This window comes from Mastigoproctus giganteus, chromosome 5, assembly GCF_048544385.1.
Source record: "Mastigoproctus giganteus isolate SK-2022 chromosome 5, ASM4854438v1, whole genome shotgun sequence".
In the NCBI taxonomy this organism is placed as follows: Eukaryota; Metazoa; Arthropoda; class Arachnida; order Uropygi; family Thelyphonidae; genus Mastigoproctus; species Mastigoproctus giganteus.
Genome location: NC_143579.1, coordinates 228,066,199 through 228,091,270, shown reverse-complemented (window position 1 = coordinate 228,091,270; position 25,072 = coordinate 228,066,199). Strand labels below are relative to the sequence as shown.

The following is a 25,072-nucleotide window of genomic DNA, read 5'->3' as shown; positions in this document are numbered from 1 at the left end:
ATTAATAAAACCCCCTTTTTTTTTTCTCCCTTTTGGTTTTAAAGGAAAATATAAATTTTACTTTTTTTTAAAATTCCCTATTGTAAAATGTCCCTGATATTTTCTACTCTTAATGATTGTTGCTGAAATCATTCTGGAATTTCTAAATGTGCTAAATTTAGATTGCTAGTTTAACCTGCTTTCCATGAACAGAAAATTGAATAATGGTGTCTGTCTGTCTTTCCTTTCCTAATAGTTTTTATATTACAGTGTAATCCAAACTAAACTTGCAGTAAATTGTGAAGTAATTCTATGGACACCTTGCTTTCCTAGAAAGATAGTTTATAATTTTTTTCTGTAAAGTGGTAGTAATAGTTAGGGTACTAAGCTTTTCATTGTAAATCCATCCCCACCTATATTTGAGGCTTGGAAACCATATTGAAGAAAGGATAGCTTGCTTGAGGGAGATGCAGAGTTCAGAACAGATCTACAAGTTAGTGTTGGAAATTCAGTGATCTGAGTACCTCTTTAAGTGACACCACCAATAAGGTGTGCATATTTAAATTGAGAATAGATAACTGCACACCAGATGAAGAAAATCTGTCTTTAACTAAAGACTACTGCCTTTTGGAATAAGTTTTCACCAGGTCTTCTGGAAATGGAAGTTCATATAAATTTTAATGAGGAGTTAAATAAAAAAGAGAAATAAAGGAAGTGATACATTAATTACATTTGGTCCATTTATGGCTGATGCTCTGTAGACTTGGCTTCCTTGTATCACTTTACAGTGCTGTTAGTAAAAACCAGTTGCTTGTGATTCTTCACTTCCACATGTAGAGAATTTGGCAAGTGAAAAATGCCAAATGCATATTTTGTTAACTTTATTTCTGCATTACATACCTGCAGAATTGGTTATTTTACACCTAATTTGTGAAAGTTTTAAAAGAAATTCTAGGTCTAAGTAAACGTGGATATTGCATTTGGAACATTAAAAAATAGTCAACCCTTTACAATTTGGCTTTTTATCTTGAGCGTTTTTAACCATGAACCAGTGAGAAACTTAGTTGTTCATATGCCTTCAGTCAGTATTGTGTTAGTTGTGCAGCCCGATGATGCCATTGAGTTGATGTAGCTTCTCTTTTTCTTTGGGACTTATCTCTGTGTGAAGTGCCTGTGCTGTTGAAGTTCTGATTAACAAATGGAATTTCTTTTTGTGGTATTGCCAGTGATTTGCAGTTGTGGAAATAAAAAGTTACAATTGTGGTTGGCAAAATGAAAAGAATTTTTTGGGCAAATTGATCCTGCCTCCTGCTGTTCCAAAGGATGTTACAATAACTGGATATTATTACTGAGACTTTCTACTGAATCAATTTTACCTGCAGTTGAGTGGACTGTTTCCCATCTGGACATGGAATTTCTATATGAAAAGAAGATTGAAACCTTCCACCTTTTCCCTCCATATTATTGACATCTGGCTCCATCACTTCCTATTCTTTACCAAACTGAAAGATGTCCTTCATAATACTTTTCAATCAAGAAATGCAATGTGAAGGGTATTATACCCGTGGACACAACACAACTCCAAAGAAGACTTTTTGCACTGTAATGAGAAAAAGGTACAGAGGTAGCAATTGTGGCAGACTATGTAGCAAAGTGAGATGCATGATGAAAGCTATATTATGTAATAATCCTATAAGAAATAAACAAAGGTTATTTCTTGACTGCACCTTGTATAAATGTGTTGTAAAAGTGCACTGTCAAGTGAACAACACTTGACAGTGTTTGGGAAAAAATGTGCCCCTTGTGCCTACATCTTACTAGTGTAGATTTTAAAGGAGTGTATTAGTCATTTTTATTACATTAATATAGACACTTTTATCCTCATAAGATTTCTTTGGGGGTGATACCATTTCAAAGCCAATCAGCTCTTGAAGGGTACTCTCTGCTTACAGAGCCGCCTCCATAGCCAGGTGGGAAGGAGCAGCAGTGTGTAGCACACGTTTCTTGATTAGTCCAGGGTTCGACCCCATCACTACCAAATACGGAGGATGCGGAAAGGTCAGAGAATAACCACCTCATATCCCGGAGCAATATGGCCTTAGTTGCTAATGTTCCTAAAAACCAAAAAACAACAAACAAGCTCTGATTACATAGTGCCTGAAATTTAAGGAGCAGAAAGGCACAAGCCATTCTCTGCTACTAATTGGGAAAGAACTGGAATAGTCAGAGCACTTGCTGTACAGTTGTGATATGTGATTAAAGTCTGAGGACTTGATTTTTTTTATTGTATATATTTGAAATATAAATTCACAAGTAAACGTTTTTGGTGGAATACTGGAATGTCTTTCAGATGCCCTGTTTCCTTATTGTTTGGTATAATTTAACATTAATTTGGAGCTAACAGTATATGAAACCTCTTTTGCCTTCTGCCCATTTTCTAGGCGCTTCCGTAGCCAGGTGGGAAGGAGCGGCAGTGCGTAGCACATGCTTCTTGATTAGACCAGGGTTCGAGCCCGTCACCACCAAATATGGAGGATGCGGAAAGGTCAGCATCTCGGATACATATCTCGGAGCAATATGGCCTTAGTTGCTAATGCTCCTAAAAACCAACAACAACAGCTCATTTTCTACACAAACATCAGCTACTAAAACCCTCCCTCCACTGCTGACTGATTTATAGAAGAGATTGCTAATTCTTAAAAGTCAGGGATAAGGTTAATCAAATTATTTATACCAGTAATTTGGGCTGATTATATATTGGTGATTTGTTCTGCTTGTTGCATACCTGTGTGGCCCACTTTTTTCTGCATATATCATTGAAAGTGCATTGCATGCCACCTAGGGGCATATTCATAAGCTACCGGAATCTGACCCTTCTTACCCCAAATGTTTTTGCCAACCACATAAAGGAATTGCTGAAACACAATAGACACTTGTAATAAAATAAATTTAAATTAGTTTATAAAATAAATTTAATATAGATAGATGAATAAATTTTTATCCTTATAGAATCAATGTCACGAGGAGCTCAGTAATACCTTCTGTATCAAATTAACACTAAACACTTATATAGTAAATGTGAACCATGGTTCCCATCATATTGAAATCATATTTTTGTCAATAGAAGTGGAATTTAAATTATATATTCATTTCTGATTTATTTATTTTTTAACTCCCATTAACAAAAGCTGCACATGCCACAGGATTGGCCATTCCTGCAACATACAGCCTGATCTTTAAACAAAAAAAAAAAATCACTGTATGCACCTAGTATATACAGGCAGTTCCCGCTTTAAGAGTTCTCGGGTTAACAAGGTTTTTTTTTTTTTTTTTTTTTTAAGGCATCAACAAAATCGAAAATATGAACATTAATTGCAAAAAAAAACAAATGAATGTTAAAAATTCATAAATACCGCATTTCAAACCAAGCTTGTAGCTATGCAATACAGCTTACTCACCTTGCTTTATGATATTAATCCATTTCAGAGACATTGTATCGTGAAAATATCGCAATGTGAAACCAGTAACACATTGTTTTTTGGCAATTCGTTCCACGACCTCAGAAGTTGAAATTTTCACTATATAACTCTAAAAGGTCGTTTTTATAGTGTAAATTGTATTAGTTACCAATTCAAATCATTAAAATGCACTACACTTTCATTATCATATGTTCTGTTATAAGAACCAATTTTGAATGCTTTGATATTTTTCTAAAGCACATTTCTGGAGGTCACAACCATAAAACAATTTGCACTTTCTGGTTTATTGGGCTTTTCTGTTACTGTAATCAATTATAAATGGGTAGTAAACTCCATGTATTTTGCATTTGAGAAAATACCAATAGCTGGAATTGTGTTGTTTTTTGCATTGGTGAAACGTTTTTCCCATTTACTGAAATCAATTGTATGAAAAACATAAATTTTCAGAACTCTCTCTTCATTCTTTTTTTTTTTTTTTAAGCTTCATAAACTTGTTACTCCACACATTGTGTTAGTTGCAATTTGTGCTTTTCGTTAAAAAATTCTTATGCGTGCTATTGAAATTTATAAAGAAAAGAGAAGATCATCTTGGAAAAAAATGCATCTTGAAGCATTTCTGAAGAAGACTACTCTTGTGCAACAAACCAACGAGTGCCGAGCCAATAATGAGTGATAAACGAGTGTGCATTTAGTTGATGATGATGAATAATAAACATTTTTTAACATTTGTAATCATAAATAATTTCTCTATTATTATAATTTACGTGATTTTACAGGCTACTTTTTCATTTCTTTGGATAAATCAATCGTTGTTTAAACATTAACTAATTTCATTGTTGATAATGTAACCCCTATTTTTAACATTGTCTCTGGGAAAGAAATTCCTGCTTTGAGTTTTCGCTTTACGAGCGCGCGCTAGGAACAAATTAACTCGTAAAGTCGGAAACCACCTGTATATGTAGCATTTAGTTTTCAGTACTTTAATTATTATCACAATAGTAATGTACAAATGTTTATTATAGCTGTGGCTTTGTCACATTTGAGGAAAATGAATCAGCAGAAAAGGCTATTAATGAGGTAAGAATAAACATTGACATTTTTGTATAATAAAGTTATAGAAAGCTTCCTGAATGTCTCATTTGGCTTCATCAGTTGCAGATGTGGTTAAATGTTTAAATACATGTTTAATAATAATTAATATAATGAATAAGTAATTGTGTAGTCAGATATGAAATTCCCTGAGCAGTGCAGATGTGCTACCATGACAGCACATGGAGTTTTGTCAGTGATATACAGAAACGTTGCTAGCAGGGATAAGGAGGTGATTATCCCTTTGTATAAGGCCATGGTTAGGCCACATCTTGAGCACTGTATACAGGTCTGGAGGCCTCACTTTAGGAAGGATGTAGATCTGCTGGAACAGGTGCAGAGAAGGGTGACCAGATTGGTGAAGGGAACAAAAGGGTGTGCTTACCTAGAAAGGCTTCATTTCTCCAAATTTAGCATTGGAGACTAGGCACCCACGAGGAGATCTGATTGAGGTGTTTAAGGCCTTGAATGGATTGAGTAAATTAAATATTAATGGCATTCTTCTTCTTGCTCAGACCATACACATGAAGGGCATAACTTCAAGTTGAGGAAGAATTGCTGTAGGATAGATGTGTGGATGTTTACCTTCAGCCAGCGGGTGATTGACTGTTAGAACAGGCTTCCATCTGTTTCGGAAGTGGATGATATGAATAAATTGAAGGAAGAACTAGACAAATTCTTGAAGGGTTATGGATGGGTGAAGTTTTTTTTTTTTTTTTTGGCTAATGCTATATAAGCTTGCTTTCTTGCTTCATTTGCCGCTACTACTATAATTAACTTTTTCTCAAAGTTAAAGTCAACTACCATGATCAATCAGAATCAGTGCATTATTACTCCAGCTGACATCAACCGGCCTCATTAGTTTAGTTTATTTTAAGAATAAGAAAATAAGAAACTGACCTTTGGAACTTGCACATACACAATATAGATGATATATACAAAATGCAATAGTGTTTTAGTTCTTGAAACTAAACAACCAACTTCGAACAGGCAATAATAACAAAATAATTATATAATAAAGTAAGGAAAATATATAGTAATTACTATATAATACTTATATAATAATTACTGTATATGGTATTGCTAAAAACAATGGAGAGAGAGAGAGGGGTAAATATAAGCATGGAAAGAAAAGGAACAAAGGAGTAAGTAAATGAAATAAATAAGTGTGTGTGTGTATGTGTGTGAGAGAGAGAGAGAGAGAGAGAGAGAGAGAGAGAGAGAGTATAACAGAAATATAAAAAAGGAGAAAACAAAATAAATAAGAAATAAGGAAGGAGTAAAAGTAGTTTCTAGATAAAAAGCAATATATAAGTAATAATATTTAATACAAAGTGATATGTGTTACTAAGGGAAAAGATATTGCCACATAACCGTGTGTGGCACTTTTCAAGAACCAGTCATCAAGACTGCAAGTAAAGACAACAATTTCGAGCCTATCTCTGTTTTGGACATGAAATACATGGCAAAAAAAGATTAGGTTAAGATTATAAGGTGTAAATAATTTGAAAAAAAAATTAGGACATTAAGGAGATTAAAACATTGAGGTAATTAAGACCAAAATGAAAGTAAAGAGGGGTTAAAATTTATGTATTAAGCATATAGTTTACAATTGACTCTACAGAGACCAAAACTAAAAACTAACATATATATACAGCAAACTAAGAACTCCCTTCAAAGTTAATGGTAAAAGGTAAAGTGCAGCCATTATCAACCCACTGCAGGATGGAAGCCTCCTCAACAATTCATGCTGAGGGAAATGGACCATAATCTGCCACGCTGGTCCAGTGCGGGTTGGCAGATCGACCGTATTCAGCAGTCAGGGGCTTGAACCCCGGTTTACTCAAAGAGAGTGTGCTACTGCACTCCCGCTCTTGACCACTCGGCTATGGGGATACCTTCAAAGTTAATGGTACTGGCGTGAAAATAAAATAAAACTGATCACAGTTGAATATACAGGGTGTTTCAAAAGTGATGGTCAATAATTTAAAGGTGAACTGTACAGACTACAATATGCAAAAAAAAGCCTAGTAAACATGGGTCCTTAATCGTTTTCGAAATATTGCACATTATGAGAGTAAATGAGCCTGTAGTACTGGGATCCATTGCTTAAATAAATATGTATGTCCAGTAAAATATTTTTGAAACACATTTAATTACGAATGGTTTGTAACTATTGAAGCTAAACGGGCCTCTTCATCAGCAAATACTAACAGAATAGAGATGTTAGAGACAAAATTTTAAAGGATACAGTTGTGCGCGCAATGAGGCATGGGTGAGCACCAGGTTGACCATTCAACCACTAAATTGGTGTTCATTGTTGCTGCATGGACGTGTGTGGTTATGCTTCCTCATTCCCTTGCTGTGGTTCATAGTTCTTGAATTACATGATATATTAAGTGACTCTAGACAGAGTCGGTAGCAAAAGTGTCGGGACTGCTCAATTACTTCATAGTTGCGTTTGGGATTAAGGTGATGGTGGGTTGACCAGAAGTGTTCTGCGATTGTGGATTGGTCAGTCTCAGCAAGGCAAATCGATCTGTCGTGCTCTGCAAGGTGGTCCTGGAGGTGTCTTGAGGTATCCCCTATGTAGCAGCTGTTACAGTCTTTACAGGTTATGTGGTATACTACACCACTGTGCAAGAGAGGGGCGACAGGAGTCTTCACATTGGAAACCAGAGAACACAAGTTTCTACCAGGTAGCTGCATGCATTTTATGTTGTATTCTCGAAGGATTTTTGAAATCTGGCTCGATATTAGCATTAGTAGAGGCATTTGATGCAAGAAAGCAAGCTTATGCAGCATCAGCCAAAAAAAAAAAAAAAAAAAACCCACTTCCACTTCACACCTCTGTTCGTTCAAAATACCTGTCCAGCTGAGCCTTAAACTTATTTAGACTATCAACCTCCACTACAAGGGATGGAAGTCTGTTCCACCAACCAACCACCCGCTGGCTAAAGGCAAATTTCCGCACGTCTATCCTACATCTGTCTTTCCTCAATTTGAATTTATGCCCTCTCAGGTGATTATTCTGAGCTAGAGGAAGAATCCCATCAGCATTGAGCATGCTCAAACCATTCAAGGCTTTATACACCTCTATCAGATCACCTCGCTGGTGCCTAGTCTCCAGACACTGTAATTTGCAAAACTTAAGCCTTTCTTCGTAAGAGCACCCCTTTGTTCCATTCACTAATCTTGTTGCCCTTCTCTGTACTCGTTCCAGCAGCTCTACATCCTTCTTGAAATGAGGCCTCCAGACCTGTATACAGTACTCTAGGTGTGGCCTGACCATTGCCTTATACAAGGGAATAAACACCTCCTTATCCCTGCTGGAAAAATTCCTGTATATCATTGACAATACTCCATGAGCTACTCTTGCAGCCCGTCTGCACTGCTCAGAGAACTTCATATCTGCCTGCACAACCACCCCCAAGTCCCTTTCATTCTCTACCACTGTCAGTGTAGTAGCACAGAGTTGATACGTTGCTCTGGGGTTGCTGTTTCCCATGTGTAGTACTTTACATTTGTCAATGTTAAACTTCATTTGCCACCTCTCAGCCCATCTGCTCAACCTTTCCAGATCCTGTTGCAGCAGCATAATGTCAGTAGTGTCCTTGACAACCCTGCCAACCTTTGTATCGTCTGCAAACTTGGACATTAAGCTTGATATACCATCATCAATATCATTTATAAATACAGAAAACAATAATGGACCCAACACTGAGCCCTGAGGGACTCCATTAATAACATTAGTCCACGATGAGCAGTGTCCAATGATTACCACTCTCTGTCTTCTCCCCCTCAACCACCCCTTTATCCATAGCAGCAATTTGCCTCCAATGCCACACTGCTCCAATTTGTGTAGCAGTCTTCCATGTGCAACAGTATCAAAAGCCTTTCTAAGATCCAAGTATATAATATCAAAGCTATTCCCTGCATCCAGTTCTTTTGTGACTGCATCATAATATCCAATCAAATTGGTCAGGCAAGACTTCCCCTTAACAAAACCATGCTGTGTCCGAGCTATAACTGAAGTCTTGTCTAAATGATCCTGCAGTGCTTCTTTAACCAGTGCCTCCATTAACATTCCTGGAACAGAAGTTAAGCTCACAGGTCTATAATTACTTGTGTCAGCCTTTGATCCTCCTTTGTGAATTGGTGTCACATTTGCACATTTCCAGTCTATGGGTACCTCCCCTGAGTCCAAGGAAGCTCTCATAATTATGGCTAAGGGTTTGCTTACTTCCTTTGCTGCCTCCTTTAATATAACTGGATAGATCCCATCCACCCCGGGTGCCTTTCTTGTGTTTATCTTCAACAGTTTCTCCTCCACTTTACTCCCAGTTATTTCAAGATTCTGTAGCTTACTGCTAGAGTTGAATACACCTCTGGCATTCCCCTCGCTGAATAACTCCTCATGTGTGAATGTCGATGCAAAATATTCATTTAGTTTGTTAGCTACCTGAGCAGGATCATCAACAGTTGACCCATCAATATCAAGCGGACCAATCTGATTCGTTCCCTTCCTTCTAGAGTTTACATAAGTAAAGAACTCTTTGCTGTTTTTCTTTGCATCCCTTGCCAAGGATTTCTCGTAATCTGCCTTCGCCTGCCTAACCTCCTTTGTAACTTGGTTGCATATCAACTTGTATCTATCATAGGATTCTGTGTCATGTGTTAATTTGTAAGTATCCCATGCATTTTTCTTCTCTGCCATATGCCTCATTAGTTCATCTGACATCCATTTTGGCCTAAACCTTGAACAATATTTCTTAGTTGGTATGTAAAGCCTAGTAGCTTCCAAGATAAGTTCTTTGAATGCTTCCCATTTTGAATTTGCTGTTGGTAACATCATCAGTTGGTCCCACTGTATAGAATTTAAATACTGTCTCAGTCCATCGTAGTCACCTTTACGGAAGCAATAACCCTTCCCTTTACCCCTAATGGTAGTTACCTCTTTGAGTAAATCCCACTTCAGCACACTGTGATCACTGCCACCTAGTGGTTCATTTATCTGCAGATTCTTAATGCATGAAGAATCACTGCTGATAATCAAATCAAGAGTATTACTGCCTCTAGTTGCCTCCCGAACATGCTGATGTAGAAAACAATCATCCAATAAATCCACAAAAGCCCTGCTAGTGTGTGAGTGACCAGCCCCCAAATTCCAGTCAATATCTGGGAAATTAAAATCTCCCATTATAAGACTCTCTGATTTACTGGCCCACTCTATTTCCCTGTACAGTTCCTTATTATACTCATCAGAGTCATTAGGCCTATAGCACACTCCTACTCTCAATTTTGATCTCCCAATGCTTATGTCACACCAAACTGACTCAACACTGCACTGTCCAGCGATGTTGACTGGCTTCACTTCCTTGGTTTTTATGTGTTTCTTAACTAATAGCATAACCCCTCCCCCCTTCCTATCCTGTCTATCCTTTCTGTAGACGTTGTACTCTCCAAATTCCAGTTCTGCATCCCTTATATCTGTGTGACACCACGTCTCTGATATCCCAACAATATCTGCCTTTGATGTTTTGAGCAATACCTCAAATTCATCAAATTTATTTACTAAACTCCTAGCATTGGTGTACACGCAAGTATACCTGCACCTGTTTCTATTCTTAGCTACCCTAACACAACCCATGTGTTTACTTGTACCGCAATGGCTCCCAGCAGTCTCTGAAATATCCTGCATCTTGTTTTTCAGGCTTCTGCTCATTCTAATAGAAGCAGTGCAAGAATCTCTTTCACCTCTGCCAGTGGCTACTGTCAATCTATTGGTCTTTGTCTCCCCCCAAGCTAGCAGTTTTCCGACCCACCTAACACTGCCTCGATAGCATGCCCAGATAGTAGGGAATGTAGGCAGTAGGTACATTGTCATGAGTTGATGGCGGTCTCAGTTGGATCGCGAGCTCCTGCACTTGCAATAACCACTTGTCCAATGTGTGGGTTGGATAGTCACAATTGTCCAAGTCTGTCCTCGCTCTGGAAATCTTGTTGTGCCTAGCTTCATCTGTGCTGGAATGGCTACAAACCCGGGAGAACAGGGTGTGGGTGGTGCTGTTGAGAGATGGCTTGGAGCGTGGCCAGATCTGCAGTTGGTGAACTGATTGCACCACATTGGCTTGCGGTATACTGAGGTTTCCAGGTGTGGGCCTATGTGCTTTACCGGGACATCCAAAAATGGAAGGGATCCATCCACTTCTAACTCTAAAATGAACTGGATGAACACAGACATGGAATTGAGGTACTCCAGTAATGTTGTTTCAGAAACACTTGGGATGACGGTGAAGATGTCATTGATGTGTCTGCACCATGTTTTAATAGGTACAGATGGGTTCAGGAATATCTGTTCTTCCATGGCCATGGTGAAACTAACAGGAGCACCCATGGCAGTGCTGTGCACTTGCTTGTATAAGGAATCTTCAAAGGTAATGACGCTGCCTGATAAACACAGGTTGAGGGCTGTACAGATGTCGTCAGTGGACAGTGATGTTCTGTGCTGTAGGTTTGGGTCATTTTCAGAAGCCTCTTGGTGCAGCTTACGGCCTGTTGGACAGGAATCGATGTAAACATGGACACTACATCGGATGCCATAATCTTGTTGTCAGAGATTGAGAGCTCTTTAATAAGGTGAATGAACTCTCTGCTGTTAGCTAAAGTGTGGATGGTATTTCCTACAAGAGGTGTGAGGAGTCATGCAATATATTTAAGTAGTTAGCATTAGTAGAGGCATATGATGCAAGAAAGCAAGCTTATGCAGCATCGGCCAAAAAAAAAAAAAAAAAAAACGACTCCTGTTTCACCCCTCTGTTCATTCAAAATACCTGTCCAGCTGAGCCTTAAATTTATTTAGGCTATCAACTTCCACAACAAGGGATGGAAGTCAGATCCACCAACCAACTACCCGCTGGCTAAAGGCAAATTTCCGCACATCTATCCTACATCTGTCTTTCCTCAATTTGAATTTATGCCCTGTGAGGTGATTATTCTGAGCAAGAGGAAGAATCCCATTGGCATTGAGCATGCTCAAACCATTCAAGGCTTTATACATCTCAATCAGATCACCTCGCCGGTGCCTAGTCTCCAGACACTGTAATTTGCAAAACTTAAGCCTTTCTTCGTAAGAGCAACCCTTTGTTCCATTCACTAATCTTGTTGCCCTTCTCTGTACAGTCAGTCCTCGTATAACACGTGTTTACACTACACAAATTCTATCATACACGGTTTATAAATAGGGGAACGATATCTTATATAACACTATCCGAATTCGCTTATGCACGATTCACCTTTGTGTTTACAAGAAATGGCAGTCGAACGCAGAATCACCCCAACTGAACGCAATACGATAGGAATGAAGAGAAGATTCTGAAAATGTATTTGTTTTTTATATCAGTGAAGGGGAAACACATTTCACCATAATAACATAAAAACCAACACAATTCCAGCTATCGGTATAATCGCAAATGCAATTAGATCGAATTTACTACCAGTTTATAGCAGATTCCACTAGCAGAAACGCAACTGGAAATTGTTTTTATTGTTTTATGGTAGTAATCCCTAGAAATGTGCTTTAGTAAAATGTGCGGTGTTAATAGTGTATCTCTGCCTTTACGGTGTTGTTTATTCAGTTGCTACACACATGCAGCTTTGTTTATGTGTATCAAGCGTGCCTCCTCGTTTTGTAATTGTGCTTTATTCCCTAAAAATAAGTAAAATACTTAAAAGTTGTGAAAAGGAAGCGTCCTGGTGAAAACACTGCAGATTCCGAGAGAAAAAGAAAAGCAATATCGATAAACAGAGGTGGACTGGGTCAAAAATTCTTACCCGGGAAAATTTATAGTGGCCTCAATACTATGGTTTATGGCCAAAATCACACCGGCCTCCGGCCCACCGGGGTTTCCCTGATAAGGCTTATGGCCAGTCCACTTCTGTCGATATAGAAAAAATATGAAATTGTGAAATGTTTTGAGCGAAATGAAAGACCATGTGATATTTCACGTGCTACAGACCTAAATGAGGCAACGCCGAGAATTACAAAGAATGCAGAGAAAATAAAAAACTTTCATAGCAGGAACAACTCAGAGTATAATTAAAATCCATTAGATCAAGACACAAAGAATTGGAAGAGATGGAACGGCTGTCATCTGTTTGGATAGAAAATCAAACAAAAAACAAGTTTGCTTACAATAGAAGCAAAAGCATTAGGAATATTTTATTATGTAATAGTCATAATAAAATACTTACATATTACGTATTTTATTACGATTATTTATTGTGTTTGGTAATGTTTTGGTTACAAATGTTTGTTCAATCTTGGGTAGTCGGCACCTAACCCTATTTTTCCCATAGGGCCTGTTTATATTGCACGATTTTGCATTGCACTAGGGTTTCTAGGAACACAACTATCGTGCTATATGTGGACTGACTGTACTCGTTCCAGCAGCTCTACATCCTTCTTGAAATGAGGCCTCCAGACCTGTATACAGTACTCAAGTTGTGGAATGACCATTGCCTTATACAAGGGAATAATCACCTCCTTATCCCTGCAAGAAAAATTCCTGTATATCATTGAAAAGACACCATGAGCTACTCTTTCAGCCCGTCTGCACTGCTCAGAAAACTTCATATCTGCCTGCACAATTACCCCCAGGTCTTTTTCATTCTCTACCACTGTCAGTGTACCACAGAGTTGATATGTTGCTCTGGGGTTACTCTTTCCCATATGTAGTACTTTACATTTGTCAATGTTAAACTTCATTTGCCACCTCTCAGCCCATCTGCTCAACCTTTCCAGATCCTGTTGCAGCAGCATACTGTCAGTAGTGTCCTTAACAACCTGGCCAGCCTTTGTATCGTCTGCAAACTTGAACATTAAGCTTGATATACCATCATGAATATCATTTATAAATACAGAAAACAACAATGGACCCAACACTGAACCCTGAGGGACTCCACTAATAACATTAGTCCACGAGGAGCAGTGTCCATTGATTACCACTGTCTTCTCCCCCTCAACCATCCCTTTATCTATAACAGCAATTTGCCTCCAATGCCACACTGCTCCAATTTGTGCAGCAGTCTTCCATGTGCAACAGTATTAAAAGCCTTTCTAAGATCCAAATATATAATATCCAAGTTATTCCCTGCATCCAGTTCTCTTGTGACTGCATCATAGTATCAAATCAAATTGATCAGACAAGACTTTCTCTTAACAAAACCATGCTGTGTCCAAGCTATAACTGAAGTCTTATCTAGATGATCCTGCAGTGCTTCTTTAACCAGTGCCTCCATTAATTTTCCTGGAACAGAAGTTAAACTCACAGGTCTATAATTACTTGTGTCAGCCTTTGATCCTCCTTTGTGAATTGGGGTCACATTTGCACATCTCCAGTCTATGGGTACCTCCCCTGAGTCCAAAGAAGCTCTCATAATTATGGCTAAGGGTTTGCTTACTTCTTTTGCTGCCTCCTTTAATATAACTGGATAGATCCTGTCCACCCTGGGTGCCTTTTTTATGTTTATCCTCAATTTCTTCTACACTTTCCTCTCAGTTATTACAAAATCATCTAGCTCACTGCCAGAGTTTACTTCACCTCTGGCATTACCCTTCCTGAATAACTCCTCATGTGTGAATGTAGATGCAAAATACTCATTTAGTTTGTTAGCCACCTGAGCTGGATCATCAACAGTTGAACCATCAATATCCATTGGACCAATCTGATTCATCCCTTTCCTTCTAGAGTTTACATAGGTAAAGAACTCTTTTCTGTTTTTCTTTGCATCCTTTGCCAAGGATTTCTCATAGTCTGCCTAATCTCCTTTGTGACTTGCTTACAGACCAGCTTATATCTATCATAGGCTTCCATGTCACCCATTAATTTATATGTATCCCATGCATATTTCTTCTCTGCCATATGTCTCATTAGTTCATCTGATATCGATTTAGGCCTAAACCTTGAACAATATTTCTTAGTTCGTATGTAAAGCTTAGTTGCTTCCAAGATAAATTCTTTGAATGCTTCCCATTTTGAATTTGCTGTTGGTAACATCATCAGTTGGTCCCACTGTATAGAATTTAAATACTGTCTCAGACCATTGTAGTCGCCTTTATGAAAGCAATAACCATTCCCTTTACCCCTGATGGTAGTTACCTCTTTGAGTAAATCCCACTTCAGCACACTGTGATCACTGCCACCTAGTGGTTCCTTTATCTGCAGATTCTTAATGCATGAAGAATCACTACTGATAATCAGATCAAGAGTATTACTCCCTCTAGTTGCCTCCCGAACATGCTGATGTAGAAAACAATCATCCAATAAATCCACAAAAGCCTTGCTAGTGTGAGAGTGACCAACCCACAAATTCCAGTCAATATCTGGGAAATTAAAATCCCCCATTATAAGACGCTCTGATTTATTGGCCCGCTCTATTTCCCTGTACAGTTCAGTTTCTTATTATACTCATCAGAGTCATTAGGCCTATAACACACTCCTACTCTCAATTTTGATCTCCCAATGCTTATGTCACATCAAACTGACTCGACACTGCATGTCCAGCGATGTCGACTGGCTTCACTTCTTTGGATTTTTTGTGTTTCTTAACTAATAGCATAACTCCTCCTCCCTTCCTATCCTGTCTATCCTTTCTGTACACAATGTACTCCCCAAATTCCAGTTCTGCATTCCTTATATCTGTGTGACACCACGTCTCTGATATCCCAATACCTCAAATTCGTCAAATTTCTTTACCAAACTCCTAGCATTGGTGTACACGCAAGTATACATGCACCTGTTCCTATTCTTAGCTACCCTAACACAACCCATGTGTTTACTTGTACCGCAATGACTCCCAGCAGTCTCTGAAATACCCTGAATCTTGTTTTCCAGGCTGCTGCTCATTCCAATAGAAGCAATGCAAGAATCAGTTTCACCTCTGCCAGTGGCTACTTTTAATCTATTAGTCCTTGTATCCCCCCAATCTAGCAGTTTTCCGACCCACCTAACACTGCCTCAATAGCATCAGGAAATATTCTTGCACTCTTTCTATTTAAGTGTATCCCATCCCTGTAGATGAAATCTCTCCTGTGAACAAGTACAGACCAGGCTGAAAAAAATTTTACCCCTTGAGCCTTGCACGCTCTTTCCAGGGCCGAATTGATCGACAAGGCTCTCATCATATATTCCCTCCTATCGTGTCTGGGCAGAATTGCAGATACTTTCAAATTCATCCCTAATTCACGGCTTTTTTTTAACAGTGAACTGTACTTGTTAAGTAATTCCGCTGGTCTCCTGGTTCATATGTAGGTGCATTGCAGCAGAATACAATGGGTCAGAGAGGAACGCCTGGATTATGAATCTTAGGCAGACCCTAAAACGGAAGTAGTTGGCAGCCTGTGGCATGAAGAAGCCACAGAGTCAAAGCAGAAGTTTTCTTTACTTTAAACCATGCATAGACAAGTTTGTTTATGTCTGACTACAGGCGTCCCAAGACTTTGATAGGCGGATGTGTCATGGGTTCATAGAAGTTGGGGTCTTCTAGGAGGACGAGGGCTTTCTCTAGATAGGCCAACCGGTCCAATTTGACAGTGCGACGTCCCTTGTCAGGGGGAAGCATGACGATGGTGTTGTCTTTTCTTATGGAGGAAAGAGTGGCGTGCTATCAGTGATTAAGTTTGGAGCGGATGGGCCATGTGCATCGGAGGACAGAGGCCGTTTTGAAGCAGATTTCATTAGCAGCTTCTTCAGGGAGGTTGGTAATGCTTGCTTCCACTCCCATAGCAAGTTGTGTGATCTTCAGTTTCAACGGCACAATGGTGAACTTCATTCCGACAGTCAAAACATTGAGCTGCTCAGTGGTTAATTGTTTGCTGCTCAAATTCAAAACAAAGGAAGCGGTATTAGTTGAATGGGCATTCATCCTCGAGTAATGGGCTTCTCTGCTTAAATTCACAAATTTCCGTTGCTGTCGCAAATGGTAAGCAGCAGAGATACGGTTAGCTTGGTGACAGATGTGGAGTACCTCAATATCATTGGAGTACCTAAATTTCTTGTCTGTGTTCATCCAGTTCACTTTAGAGTTAGAAGTGCACGGATCCCTTCCATTCTTGGATGTCCTGGTAAAATGCATGGGCCCACACCCAGAACCCTCAGTATACCGTGAGCCATTGTGGTGTGGTCAGTTCACCAACTACAGATCTGGCCACGCCCCAAGCCATCTCAACGCACCACTCGCACCCTGTTCTCCCAGGCTTGGAGCCACTCCAGCACAGATGAAGCTAGGCACAACGAGATTTCCAGAGTGAGGACAGACTTGGTCAATTGTGACTATCCAACCCACATATTGGACACGTGCTTATTGCAAGTGCAGGAGCTCACGATCCACCCGAGACCAACATCAACTGACGACAGTGTACCAACCGCCTACATTCCCTATTATCTGGGCGTGTCAGGCCAGATTTCAAAAATCCTTCAAGAATACAACATAAAATGCATGAAGCTACCTGGTAGAAACCTGCATTCTTTGGCTTCTAACGTGCAGACTCCAGTTGCCTCTCTCTTGCACAGCAGTGTAGTATACCGCATAACCTGCAAAGATTATAACAGCTGCTACATAGGGGAGACCTCGACGCCTTCAACACCGCCTTTCAGAGCACGACAGATTGATTCGCCTTGCTGAGACTGATCAATCTGCAATCGCAGAACACTTCTGGTCCCACCATGACCTTAATCCCAAGTGCAACTATGAAGTGATTGACCAGTCCCGACACTTTCACCACTGACTGTGGCTAGAGTCACTTAATATATCAATTCAAGAACTATGAACTGCAGCAAGGGAATGAGACTAGAGACTACACCTTATCTTGGAGGCAACTTGTTTTGAGACTAGATAAGTGCTGGAAGCATAACCACACACGTCCATGCAGCAACAATGAACACCAATCTAGTGGTTGAATGGTCAACCTCGTGCCCATGCATGCCTCATTGCGTGCACAACTAGATCCTTTAAAATTTTGTCTCTGACGTCTCCATTTTGTTAGTATTTGCTGAATTAGAGGCCCGTTTAGCCTCTTAAAAGCTACAAACCATTTGTAATTTAATGTGTATTAAAAACATTTTACTGGACATACATATTTATTTATATATAGCACATTTCTAGTTGGGATCCACCACTGACTTGTTTGTTTAGGTAGGTTATGCTCATTCTCTCCGTTTCCCCTCTCTCAATGCTCTGAGGCGTACCAGGCATATTAGTACTTGTCAAAGGATAGTCAACATGGAAAGAGGTTACAGCAACGAAGAGTATGTGGACATGCACTTCATGTATGGTAAAGCCAACGACAGTGCACTCAAGAGTGCACATTTGTACCAAGAAGCATTTCCCCACCAAAGGCAGCCCAACAGGTGCACATTCATCCATCAGGGTACATCAATGCCTTAGAGAACATGGGCGCTTCGCACATGGAGTATGCAGGTAGGCCCAGAAGCATAACACCTGATGTTTAAGAAAGGGTGTTAGAAAAAACATCCTGTAACATCTGTAAAATCCTGTGGTTTTGAAACCAAAAATTAAAAATGTATTATCTTATGTTTAATAAAACCACCCTTAGCAAAGGATTCACAGCTTTTTGCTGAACTAGTGCTCTCATAGTCAGTGGCATATCTTAACAGAAAATGTGCACTATCTCAAATGGTTCATTTGTGTCCCGGTGTTCACTGGGATTTTTTGCTTATTTTAGTTTGTACTTTTCATCTTTAAATTATTGACCATCATTTTTAAAACACCCTGTATAGCATATAGTGCAGACGAGCAACCTAGAGCGAAAATAAAAAGAAAAAAGTGTAGTGAAAATTAGTTTTATTCACAAAGCATAGCAAAAAAAAAAAAAAAAAAAGTAAGCAAGCAATGAATAAAGCAGCAAGGCTAAGATAGTAAGAAAAATAGTTTCTTGATATGCATTCATAAAATTAATGGCTGAAGAGAAAGGTGAAGACTCCAGTAAAGTAAAAAGCAAAGGGACTGAAGAAAAACAGAAAGGCTCTGGCAGTCTGGGGTCGCAAATTTGTAACCTTCAACTGAGTGCCGAGATTATGAATCACATATTTAAAAATGTGAAAATAATATGAGCATAAGGAAAATCTTTTAAAAAAGAACATACATTGTACAGTCATACATCATATAATGTATGAAATTTGCAGAATGTACATACTTAGAAAATGAGAAATGGGTAATAAGCTTAACAGAAACTACACGTCAACATTAAGATGAAGTTGGACAAAATGTAATGGCAATTTAATAAGCAATTTTCTTTAAATCAATGTGATTTTGAAAAAAAAATTTTTAAAACTGATAATATTAAAAGCCTTATGAAAGTGAAACTGCAGATAAGACAATAGAAAATAGTTGCCAGTGAGTCTAAGGTAGAATTTTCTAAAGGTAGATGTAGCAATATTGGAATCATCACAAATAGTTGCAATCCTGATGCATTGAGAGAGGATGATATTAGAGTGAACACATTTAGAGATATTGGATAACCAATAAGAAAAATTAGCCACCTCAAAGTCATTACTTTTATTCAAAGATTAATAGTAGCATGTCCATTATCAATGGAAATCTTCAGGTCCAAGTAATTGGCACTATGTTTGCTAATATTAGTTTTTCCGAAGGTAAGTTCCTGAGGATATAGAAAGCTAAAATCTTCAAGAAACTTTGGACATTTGGATATGCAAAGATCATCAACAAACCTAAATAGCAGAATGTCCTGTAGGAAAGAGATTAAAATCTCTTTCTCAACAAATCCAGGGTTTAAAAACCCTGGATTTGTTGGTAATGAATCCAGGGTAACTTGGTAACAGATTATTCCAATATGGCATTGCATTTAATTTCATGTTTATACATTTGATATTTTCCAAAGAACTTTTTTTAAACTAAACAGATACTAGTGAAAAGGCTATGAAAGTCAAAGGTTTGAATATCTTTGGTGCTATTGGCCTGTAAGCTTTCAGAACAGGTAAATTGAGTATAATGCTGTTATTAGTCAAAATGTTCATGATAGGTTTAAGTAGTTGTTCCAATGCCTTTCCAGGAATCTGGGCGAAACTGTTTTTGCAAGAGATAATGAACCTGAAACTAACGGGTGTTTTATGAAATCTAGGAATAAAATATGCAAAAGGAAAATTATAATTATATATATTCAAAGTCTTATTTAGTGTGTGTGTGTGTGTGTGTGTGTGTTAAAGAGGAAACAGCAGGTTTATGCAACTCTATATGCAAAATACCAATCTGCGGTACATACTACCGCAGATTGGTATTTTGAATATAGAGTTCTATCTGATTGGTGCTGGGCATAGAACTTATCCACTGATTTGGTGGAGAAGAGATTTGCTGTAGTTGGAAGCCAGTTTCCCGTGGAACAGAGTAAGCCATGTTGTAGGATGGATAAATTAATCTGGTCTCTTGTAATTATATGGTGTGCTGCATCACGAATATGTATGCTGTGCAAATCTGCAAGCACACCATGATTCATTTATGGTTCACTTTGGTAATTAAACTACTATAATACAAAAGTTATTAAACCATAATATGTGGTGAAATGTGCATCAAAACTTGCAATATAACTTTGTGTATTTGTAAACAGCCATACTACACTGTTGTGAGAATGTAATTTAGAAAAATTTCTGTAATTGATCCATATTTTCTCTCTTTACTACAAATCAGATTTTTGAAGGATTTAAATCATTTTTAGGTAAATGGCAGTATGGTATCAGGAGTTAAGCTAAGAGTATCACTAGCCAGGTGGCAACCCTTGATTCCAGTTCTTGCTGATGGCTCTACTGCATCCCCTTGGGCTGCTATAGGTATGTTATTAATTTTTTTTAAAATTAAGGTATGGCTATGAAGACTTACTGTTTTTTATATTAAGTCTTTATGAAAAATTGCAGAAATTAATTTTCCCACATCATACTGTATGTGGGCAAAACTTCTGCAGCCTGGCTCTATAGGAGTTAGCAAAAACCAGTTGGAGTTCTTATGAACCTCCTTGATAATATGGTTTATATAAAACTCACTATTACCAGTGGTCTCCATCCAGAATTCTCTGGAATTTTTTTATTGAAAATTACGTGATTTCTTTGAGTATAAAAAAAATTTCTGTGCTGTTTGTCCCTGTTAGGGATCAGCAACATGGATGACATGCTTGTCATTCCTCCATGTTGATATCTCGGCTGAATTTTTATAAGCCAGCTTGTAAACATTCAGTTTTATTTTGGTGTTTCCTTCACCCAACATCAATGCAAACATTTATTGTATTTAGTAGTCATGGGCTTGAACCCCAAGTCCACTCAAAGAGTGTGTGGCACTGCACTCATGCTCCTGGTCACTCAGCTACGTCGTAGCCCTAACTTGGTTCCTCTGAGTATAATGGACTAATTTATTCCAAGAAAACTTTAATATAACTATTGCAGAAACAAAATTTCCTGAAGCCATTTTTCAGCATTAAAATAAGAAAATTAAATTTTAAAACTAAAGGCTAAGAAACTTTATCATCACATAGTATACAGATGATAGAGGGAAAGGAACTACATACTTTTATTTTGCAACCATATCAACACAAGGAAATGTATTAGATTAATTTGAAAGTATAGGTAACATTGTGTATTATTAGACAGCGAAGTCAAGGAGATTTCTATCTCCATGCTTTTTGAAGTGGCCAAAAGAGTAGTGCCAACTCTTGACATCTCAGCTAGCCTGACTGCTGTTCTTCAGCCCTGATCTGCTTAAGGAACTTCTCTGTAATCCCACTCTGCTCCAGTTTATATAATAACCTCTCGTGAGGAGACTCTATAAAAAGATTTACTAAAATCTAAGTGTAAATATGTATGCCTAGACATTCACAATAATGAATAATTAGTTTCTGAAGAATACAAGTGTTATTGCTGAAGTACCCCAATCATTTCCTGTCTTTAGTAAAGAGACCCCAAAGAAAGCATTTTATGATAATGGAGTATGTTGATATAGTTGGTCTCTACCAAGGATAAGTTTTTTTTTTTTTTTTTTTTCCTTCTATATTTATTCATTATAAATGAGGCATTTAGTAAGGGTGGTAAGATAACAAAGGAAACATCCAACAACTATTTGTAGCTAAACTGAAAATGAGATTTGAAAACTGAAGAAGCCTAAAATTAAATTGAAAAACAGGCAGTCACATTCGTAATGGTAGACGTGGAAAAAATAGTTTAATAACCAACATAGAAGGGAAATGAGAGTAAGGAAACAGTTTTGGATGTGTAGGAAACATATTAAGGAACCAAAAGGAAAATTGTTTATAAATGTAGGTTTTATTTGCTGGAATAAATGGTGAACAGTGGCAGCTTGACAGTAAGATTCAAAGTATATTGAAATACTAATTGTACCTTTTTAATGTTATGCAGAAAAGACAAATACCAAGAAAAGGATATGACATACAGAACAGAAATAAGTTTGCTTAAGATAGAATATAATGTTATTAGTGGAACTTCATAATGATAAAATTGGGATTTTCGGTGGAAAAGCCAGGGTACAGTTGATTCCATTGATTAAGACTGTTAAAGGGTTATGGTTTACAGTTTTTTTTTTTTTTTTTTTTTGTGTACCAGTGACAAAGGCTGTCAATGTTAAAAGGAAGAGATTGAATTAAGAAGAAAGATTATAGATATGAAAGCAATTGGAAAAGACCAAAAATTTCCATAAGAGTTGGGGAAAACTTGGAGTTTGATCAAAGAGTTTGAATGTTGCAAAAAATTAATTTGGTATTCTTCAACATAATCTACAACCATACACTTATGTTGTGCCTGCCACTGATCAGAACATTTTTTTTGGAAGTCTTCTTTTGTGAATACTTTTAAGTGATCTGTCATGGTTGATTGGATTTCTTGAATTGACTCATTGTTTTTCTTTCGTTTGTTTGTTTGTTATTTGGTTTTTAGGAGCATTAGCAACTAAGGTCATATTGCTCCGGGGATATGTGGTGGTCATTCCTTGACCTTTCCGCATCCTCCGTATTTGGTGGTCACTGGCTCAAATCCTGGTCTGATCAAGAAGCGCATGCTACGCACTGCTGCTCCTGCCCACCTGGCTACGGAGACGCCTTTCCTTTCGTATCTTGTTTTAATTTTGGGAATAGACAAAAGTTGCATGATGCTAAATCAGGTGAATAAGGTGGTGCAGCACAACAGGAAGGTTTTTGTTAGTCAGATGCCGGATGGTGAGTGACACATTACACCATTGCATTGTTGTGCTGAAGGGCCACTTCAGAAAATTTTAGATTGTTCATGGAAAATTGCATCTCTCGACAGTTTTACTGCTTTTTGGTAAGTAGGTTGCTGATGCAACTATGGAACAAATTCTGATAACACCATCCCTTCATTTTAAAGAAATGCAGTTAGTATTATTTTGATTTCTATGCCTTTCTTGGCCTGGGGACAACATTTTTCCATTGATAGCATTATACCTTTGTTTCAGAGTCATATCTGTACCCAAAACTCATCTCCTGTTTGCTGTTGTTAAAAATGCAGGATCCAAAACAACTTGGATGAAATGAGGACTCTGTGCTGTCTTTCATTTTGAATGAGAATGCACAGAACCAACTTGTGCATTCTCTTGCACAAATTCTGTCAAAATGGTTTGAACCAAACTAAATAAGACTTCACAGAAATTTCTCATTTGATCATTCATCAATCCAATCAAATAATGGTGCAGATTTGGTGGTTTGATCATATCAAGATTCTAACAAAAAAAACCTACAAAATCTTTGAAACCACTAACTTTTTTTTGTTATAGCATTGTCTCTGTAAATTGTAATGGGCATTTCATGTTTCCCTTTTTTGATATTTCCCAAGTTTAAGGTAAAATTTAATGCTTTCACAACAAAAGGATGGCATTATCAGAATTTGTTCCAACTGGTGTCACTGCTAATGCAGCCTACTACCAAGGATCAAATATTGTCATTTTCAGTACATGAAAATTTTGAGGATCAAATTAATTGAATGCTTAAATTTCCAAAAATACATGGTACGCAGACATTTAGCACTGGAGTGCATTGGGAAGCAGAGACTTCGTAATGTGTAGTTCTTTGTGTGTAGAATTGTAAGTGAAAATTGAATTAGCATCATGCCATAGCTGCAAGTAAGAGTGACTTAGCTAAGTGGTCAATGGCAGCAGTGCAGTAACACACGCTCCTTGAGTAGACCGGAGTTCAAGCCCCTGACTGCTGAATACGGTTGATCTACCAACTTACATTGGACCAGCATGGAAGATTATGATCCATTTCCCTCAACATGAAGAGGAGACTCCCACCCTGCAGTGGATTGATAATGGCTGCAGTTTTACTTTAAATAATAACAGTTGACAGTTCACTAGTGATTTAAGTGTAGATTGGTATAAGTAGAGAGGATCATATACTGTTGTTAATGGGGATGAGTAGTTATCATACTATATGAATAGATGTATTAGTGAAGTGAAAGTAATCTTTAATTACTAGTATGCAAGTATTAATTTGTGCTGTACTTATTGAATGCTTCAATTTTGATAATAAGTGGTATAAGTAATGAACAAGTAAGTTTAATTTTATTTGGTATATTTCACTTTTGTATGTGAAAATGAAAAATATTCATCACATTTAGGTTTGTTTTGTTAATATACTCTTTTGTTTTTAATATCACTTTCAACATAAACTTTGTCTGTGTGAAGTTGTTTACCATTACTAACTGAAATTTTTTTTTAAATATTGAAGTTTTTTTTTAAGATTTACCAGGAAATGTTTTAAATGTATAATCTTCACTTTTGTTAAAGCAGTGTCTAATTGTGTTGTAAACAACCTTAAACATTACTTTACAAAAACTGAAGCTTAAATTTATTTTGTGCAGTGTAACAAAGATGAGTGAATTTTAATCAGTAAAATTGTTATTTAAATAGTTTTATTGGATTTTATCTGAAAAATTTGTTTAGTGCTCAGGTTTGACTTCCCTGGAACCAATTATTTATAACATGAGTAGTTTATTGTTAATAACATGAGTAGTTTATACTGTTAATGATTGATATCAAGGGCCACTGTATATTAAATTATTTAACACCAAAAGTTTTTCAAATTTTGCTTCTTAAATAATTTAAGAGGCAAAATTTTGATAACTATTTTCAACATAATAGTATTCCAGCATCTATAAAAAGTCTGCCTCATGAGTTTATGGCAGTATATGTAATAGTTTTTCAATTTTGTTTCTTAAATAATTTAAGCTATAACAAAATCACAGAAGTGATCCACATTTAATTTAGAAGATAATTTTGCTTCTGATAACTTCTGTAGTATTGGTAGCTTTCTGTTTAAACAAAATAGAATATTTCTTAATCTTGCTAATGAGAATTCCTACTTTCATATTTCACTCGCTCTTCAAACATTGTATAACTTGCCCATGCTTTATTACTATGATGTAAAAGAATGGCAAGGTTTTTTTCATTTACAGCATTTAAGAACTTGGTGAACAAGA

At 37.5% G+C, this 25,072-nt stretch overlaps 1 protein-coding gene across 2 annotated transcripts in view; it reads left to right on the top strand.

The window, feature by feature from the left end:
- Positions 1-25,072, top strand: part of Nelf-E (negative elongation factor E) — a 72,509-nt gene that overhangs the window by 23,287 nt on the left and 24,150 nt on the right. For both annotated transcript variants that reach the window (XM_090373773.1, XM_090373772.1), the window contains exons 6-7: positions 4,481-4,535; positions 20,299-20,410. In XM_090373773.1, coding sequence (XP_090229899.1) covers positions 4,481-4,535; positions 20,299-20,410 — 167 coding nt within the window. The remainder of the gene's footprint in view (positions 1-4,480; positions 4,536-20,298; positions 20,411-25,072) is intronic.